Genomic DNA, 6,000 nt, shown 5'->3' on the forward strand with positions numbered 1-6,000 from the left:
CAGAGCCATTTCCCTCGGCACGCCAGAGTTCGCCCGGAAGAGTCCTACTGCGCATGCGTGCGTCCGCTGCCACCCAACAGCTGATTGTCGGGTATCTGGCACGCATGCATGGGGGGGCGTGGGAGACACTCGCACATGCACAGAGATGCACAGCGCATGCTGGGGGTCATGGGTGCATAAGCAGAGATGTGCAGTGTGCAGAGGGATCGTGTGCACCTGCGCAAATGGATGGCATGCAGGACAGATCGCGCACGCATACGCAAATGGATGGCACACGGCAAGGGGATTGGGGCAGGGGGTGTGGGGGGGGCAGCACACATTGCCTTCCAGGTGCTGGCTTGCCACTGCTTGAGCGGGGGTGGGGGGTGGACTAGAAGACCTCCAAGCCCCCTTCCAACTCAGAATTTAACAGAATGCTAAATGTGCCTAGTTGTCTAGTGGCCATAATGCAGCCACATAACTCGGGGAGGGAGAGCAGCTATTGGAACTTAGGAATGGGTCATGAGTACTTTTTTTCCAGGTCCGTCATAACTTTAAATAGTCCCTAAGAGACCGGTTGTAACTCAAGGACTCCCTGTAAATGTCCCCCCCACTTGCATTCAAAGGCGAAGCCCCTCCCTTGCTTTTCACCCGCCGAGGCATTCAAAGCAGCCCAGGCCTCACAGCGAAGAACTGACCACAGTTTGACAACATGGCAACGTTTATGCAATTTAATCTTCACAACTATTTCGGGAGGAAGGGACAGAGAACTACGTGGGAACCCCGGGCGGAAGCTGCGCTAAATTCCATTTTTTGCCCCCAGGAGAATTTTGAGGCTGTTGCATCTAAAGCGATTGCCAGGCAATGAGGGAACGAAAGCGAGAGACATCAGAAGGAAGGACCGAAGCGTCTGGACGGAAAACTCAGCAAGTGATCGAGGTCCAATGAGTCTTCGGACTGGGAACCATCCCAAAACACCACCGGCTCGCAGTCCTGCCTTATCACGGTGAAATCTCCTCTCCAGGCGTTGAGAAACATGTAAACTCTGCATTTCAATATCTGGAAATTTGGGGAGATAGTAGAGGAAGGGGGAAATGAGTTAGAACAGGGGGGCTACCAAACTCAAGGCCCCCGGCCGGCTCATGGGGTACTTAGATCTGGCCCACAGAGATGCTCTGGAACGGGGGTCCCCAACCTTTCAGACCTCAGGGACCACTAAATTCATAATTGCAAATCCTGTGGACCACAAATATGATCTGCCTAATGACCAGCTGAGTGGGAATGGCTAGGTGGTCGTGTGACTGGGTAGGTGTGGCCAACTCACGTCGAGGGGGTGCCTCGCTGGCCTCTACAAGCCCCCCCCCCGCCCGCCCGCCTGGGCTCCTTAGGGCCCCAACAGGAAGCCGTTGTTGGAGGTAAGCAATGCCATAGGTTTGCCATCATGGCCTTCTATCATGGTCCCCCACTCCCATCTAGGGCACCATTTCTACAAGCATTCAGTTGATCCTTCTGATGCTTGGGGGACTGATGATCCTGGTTTGTTTACAACTAAGGTCTTTCGTTCTAGTCGGGCTTCTTGGTTCTTTCCTCTGGAATTTTTCAGTCTCTTTACCCCAAAAGATCCTGGGATTCTCCCCTTGCCTGAAGCGGGTCATGCAAACGAAGCACGATGGACTACGGACTGCAAGGTGACAGCCAGGGGGGGACTGGCCATGGTGGGGGCATGCCTCCTGCACCACCTGGCCTGGGGTGAAACAGGCCATGGGGACTCCTGGGAGGAGTGGGGTGGGCGGGGCCAGCCAGGGGTGGGATTTGCTGGTTCCCAGAATCAGCCATAAAATTAACAACCGGTTCATCTGAACTGGGGCGAACTGGTAGCATCCCAACCAGTGGTGGGATTCAATTTTTTTTTACTATCGGTTCTGTGGGCAAGCCTTTGTGGGCGTGGCTAGGTAGGCATGGCCATGTGACTGGGTGGGCGTGGCTTTTTTTTCTTTTGCAGCCACCTCCCCACCCGGTTTTGGGGACTTCTGGGCCTCAGGCAAGCCTGGGGGGGCATTTTTGCTCCCAGAAGGCTCTCCTGGGGCTCAGGAACCTGGAGGGGGCGCACAGCACTCCCCAGCTCCGTCTTGGGGCTCCCCGGAAGGCTCCCCTCAGGGGCTCAGGAAGGCAAAAAAATGGAGGGGAGGACTGCACCCCCCCCCCCATTTTTTCCCTTCCTGGGCCTCAGCAAGGGGGGGAATCCCGGCACAGCTGATTGTATGAACAGCTGATTGTTGGAAGGGGGAAAAGAAAGAAATCCCTTAAGAGGTGAGCGTCAGGCGGAGGGCGTGTGAGTGAGCATCGGGCGGGCGGGGCAAGTGAGCCAGTGGCCACCAGGTGACCGGGTTGGGGGCGTGGCCAGCCAGAACTTACGACTGGTTTGGTGACCGACGCCAAATCCTTGGTGCGAAACCGGCTGAATACCACCACTGATCCCACCCCTGACGACAGAGTCCCTAGATCAGGGTTGGGCAAACTTTTTGGCTCGGGGGCCTCATTGACTTTTAAAATTTGACAGATGGGCCGGGTCAGCACAAGATACGATACATATAAAAAACTGCAAAATCTCCGCAAAATCAAGTCACTGCGCCTAATGCACCACCTGGTGTCGAAATGCCTGTCATTACAAGTCAAAATCAAATGAATGCAATCATTCAATCATTCACATCAAACCTTAATTCTGTATCAATCTTCAGCGGGCCGGATTAAAAAGACCAACGGGCCGGATGTGGCCCGCGGGCCGTAGTTTGCCCACCCCTGCCCTAGATGGACAAGCTTGGCAATGCACAACCCAGATGTGGGCGCGCAAATCTTACCTTCTCCTCGTGCTCTGGCACGGCCACGCAAGGAACCACTTCTGTGGTGGGATCGCGTTCGTACCACGGGATTGAAAATTTTTGCCCTTCTTCTTTGGTACAGTTGGTGTTCACCAAAAATTGCGTGAAAGCCAGGATGGTGCCAGTGGCGCGCTGGAAAAGGAATGACAGAGTTAGAAGGGACCTCAGAGGTCTTCTAGTCCAACCCCCTGCTCAAGCAGGAGACCCTGTACCATTTCAGACAATCTCATCTTGAAAGCCTCCAGCGCTTCTGGAGGGCAACTGGTCCGCTGGTGAATTGTTCTCATGGTCAGCAAATTTCTCCTTAGTTCTAGGTTGCCTCTCTCCTGAATTCTAGGGACCCTGGAGGTCATCTACACCACCCCGCTGCTGCCCAATGGAGAAATCCTCAGACTACCTCAGGCAAAGTATGATCACGCAGCGGGAGAACATGGGTCTCCAGACTGAGAGAAACAGACTCAGCAGTCATGAAGTGAAGCAGTAAGCACTGAGCCGCGGTAGCGCAATGGTTAGAGCGCAGTACCTCAGGCAGCTTCTGCTGACTGTCGGCTGCCTGCAATTTGGCAAATTGAATCTCACCAGGCTCCAGGTTGACTCAGCCTTCCGTCCTTCCGAGGTTGGTAAAATGAGGAGCCAGATTGTTGGGGGCAGGCGGCTGACTCTGTAAACCGCTTAGAGAGGGCTGGAAAGTATTGTGAAGCGGTATATAAGTCTAAGGGCTCTTGCTCTTGCTATATTATAAAATAAGTTCTTGCAGAGGTGGCCAGCTATGTGGGCACACAGAGGAATACATTTCTCCCGGTTTTTATTCCCTCCACCCAAACCACAACCCCCTCTCTGGCAGCCCCCTTTGACAAAGACCACAAGCTTGCAATCTTCCCAGAACTCCTGTTTTTCCATGAATTTCCTCCCCGTGCTTAATCTGTTTCCCCACCCTTTGCCCAGTTCCCCTTCTTCCAGGCTACCTTTTGTCCCCCCTTTTAAAAAAAGTTCTTTATCTATATTTCTTGTTTCCTTACAACCCTTGCAGCATAAACATAATAAATTGAGGCAAGCGGTTCATTTCTCTACCATGTACTACTAGACTGAGTGGTTAAAACTGTGAACTAATCTGCTTGCCCGAGCTGAGTTGCTTCTCCGAATTGCAGACACTTCCTGTTTTCCAGTCCTGACCTTTTTATCCTTAATGTCCCAATGTCCTATTGAACTTTTAAACCCACATCTCTCAAAAATTGCGTTCTTTGCAAAAACAACAAACACTCTTTGAATGGTGTGGGAGTAGGAATGGATTTCCAGAAGAAAAAATTGCAGGCTACAAGAACCATTTGCACCATTCAGGTGACCCTGAGGACACAGATAAACCTCCCAGTGGCCTCAACCACCCTCTAAAAGGATGCAAATGACCAGCTGTCTGCAAGGAATATCAATCCTTCAATTCCCCACTCTCCTGACAGCGTTGAAGAAGCTTCTTGGATGAGAAGCAAAATGTCTTCAAAAGACATTTATCTGAGAATACAGACAAACCTCCCAGTGGCCTCAACGACCCTCTAAAAGGATGCAAATGACCAGCTGTCTGCAAGGAGTATCAATCCTTCAATTCCCCTCCATCCAGTCAGAGCTGAAGAAGCTTCTGGGATGAGAAGCCAAACAGTGACTCCTTCTCCAACGGCATGCAGGTAAGTGAGGGAATTGTACAAAGATTTCCCAAAGTTTTGGTGTTTCAGGGTTGGTGCCTTCCAGTTACGGTGGAGAGGCTGAACATCTTTATTCTACCTTCAAATTTGTTGCACGCCAATTTTCCAAAACACCAAAAGGGCAGGACAAGAGAAGCAATGGATGGAAACTAACCAAGGTGAGACGCCAACTAGAACTAAGGAGAAATTTCCTAACGGTGGAACAGCTGGCCACCAGAAGTTGGAGTTGGTCCAGAAGGAGGTGTTCTCGGGGATCATTTTTGGAGCGGGAGTGGGCAAATGACAGATAGCGTAGTTGCTAGTTTGGGATGGGTCAGGGGTAGCCAAACTCCTCTATGGATTGCATAATCTGGGTGGTCGGCAACCTTAAAGAAGCCATTTGGACCTGTTTCCCACAGAAAAGAAAACACCGGGAGCCACAAAACCTTCCTGTGCCTGACTATATCCTGAACGGCTACAAAACTAGCATATAAAGTTGAATTAAAGATTCTGTTTTTGTCTGAAACTTTTCTTTTCTTGGATTTATCCATGGTTAGCCTACCGGGGTATGTGTGTGTGTGTGTGTGTGTGTGTTGAAAAGCTCAATAAATCGCTTGCCGGCAGGTGTCGCACATTGGTGGTTGCGATGCATATTTTGAGAGACCATAGCAGAGGAGTGCAAGAGCCACATGTGCCTCCGGAACTGCGGGTTGCCGACTGCTGGCATAATCCACCCCCACCCCTGCGCCCCCTTTCCAAGGGATGCCCCTTGAATTACCTTTACTTTGATGTTTGTATCTTCTATGGGTCTATAGTATGCATCAGTTCTGCGTTTGTTGAAGTCATCCAGGGCCAGCCGCTTCAAGAACTTGGCTTCGTAGAAGCCTCTGGTGTCCTGCATCCTTTCGCGATAATACTTCGCTCTTTCTTCCAGTTCTTCTGAATTCAATTCTGCTGGGGGCATTAGCATCTTTTTCAGCTTTGCTGGTCCTCCCGAATTCAGTCCTGGCTCCTCCTCCTCCTCCTCTTTTTCCGGTTCATGCGAAGTGGAGTTGTCTTTAGGGCAGCAACTCTTCTCTGGAGGCACTCCTGGCCCACAACATTCCTTCTTTTCCTCCGCCACCGAGGTCCCCCTGACCAACACAAAGGCCAGGAGCAGCTGAAGACCCACCAGGGAACTTCTCATGATGGCCAGGAGATGCAACGAAGGTCGGAACCGTAGGCTGGAGGAGGGAAGGGCATTGAAATATAACCTCTGAGGAAGCCTCACCCTCCAGAAAGCTCCACCTCGAATCCAGAAGGCCGTCCTCCTGAGTTTGGGTCTCTTCGGCTAAGCTTGAGCCAACGAGAAGAATTGGTGAAGCAGAACAACTTTGCCCAGATGTTCTCCTCTTCCCTTTCTCCTCTTCTTTAAACGTTTCTTCTGACTCCCTGGTGGAGGTTGAGTTTGACTTTCAAAGTGAGGTTAA

General features: G+C 51.5%; 1 protein-coding gene across 1 annotated transcript; it reads right to left on the reverse strand.

Moving 5' to 3' along the window:
* Positions 1-696: 696 nt before the first annotated feature.
* Positions 697-5,763, reverse strand: LOC113423838 (uncharacterized). Its single transcript, XM_026685401.2, has 3 exons — positions 5,310-5,763; positions 2,838-2,990; positions 697-1,038 (listed from the first exon to the last, which is right to left on the reverse strand). Exons 1-3 carry the CDS (start codon positions 5,715-5,717, stop codon positions 868-870), a joined length of 732 nt encoding a protein of 243 aa, XP_026541186.1. The 5' UTR covers positions 5,718-5,763; the 3' UTR covers positions 697-867.
* Positions 5,764-6,000: the final 237 nt, after the last annotated feature.

Source organism: Notechis scutatus, chromosome 14 (genome assembly GCF_049901735.1).
Source record: "Notechis scutatus isolate UNSWTSFEM ecotype Mainland chromosome 14, rNotScu1.2, whole genome shotgun sequence".
NCBI lineage: Eukaryota > Metazoa > Chordata > Lepidosauria > Squamata > Elapidae > Notechis > Notechis scutatus.

Coding starts and splice junctions, on each gene's coding strand:
- LOC113423838 (XM_026685401.2), bottom strand. CDS start 5,717: ATGAGAAGTTCCCTGGTGGGTCTTCAGCTGCTCCTGGCCTTTGTGTTG. Junction 2,991..5,309: donor ATACAAACATCAAAGTAAAG/GTAATTCAAGGG, acceptor TTCCTTTTCCAG/CGCGCCACTGGCACCATCCT. Junction 1,039..2,837: donor TGCCAGAGCACGAGGAGAAG/GTAAGATTTGCG, acceptor CCAAATTTCCAG/ATATTGAAATGCAGAGTTTA.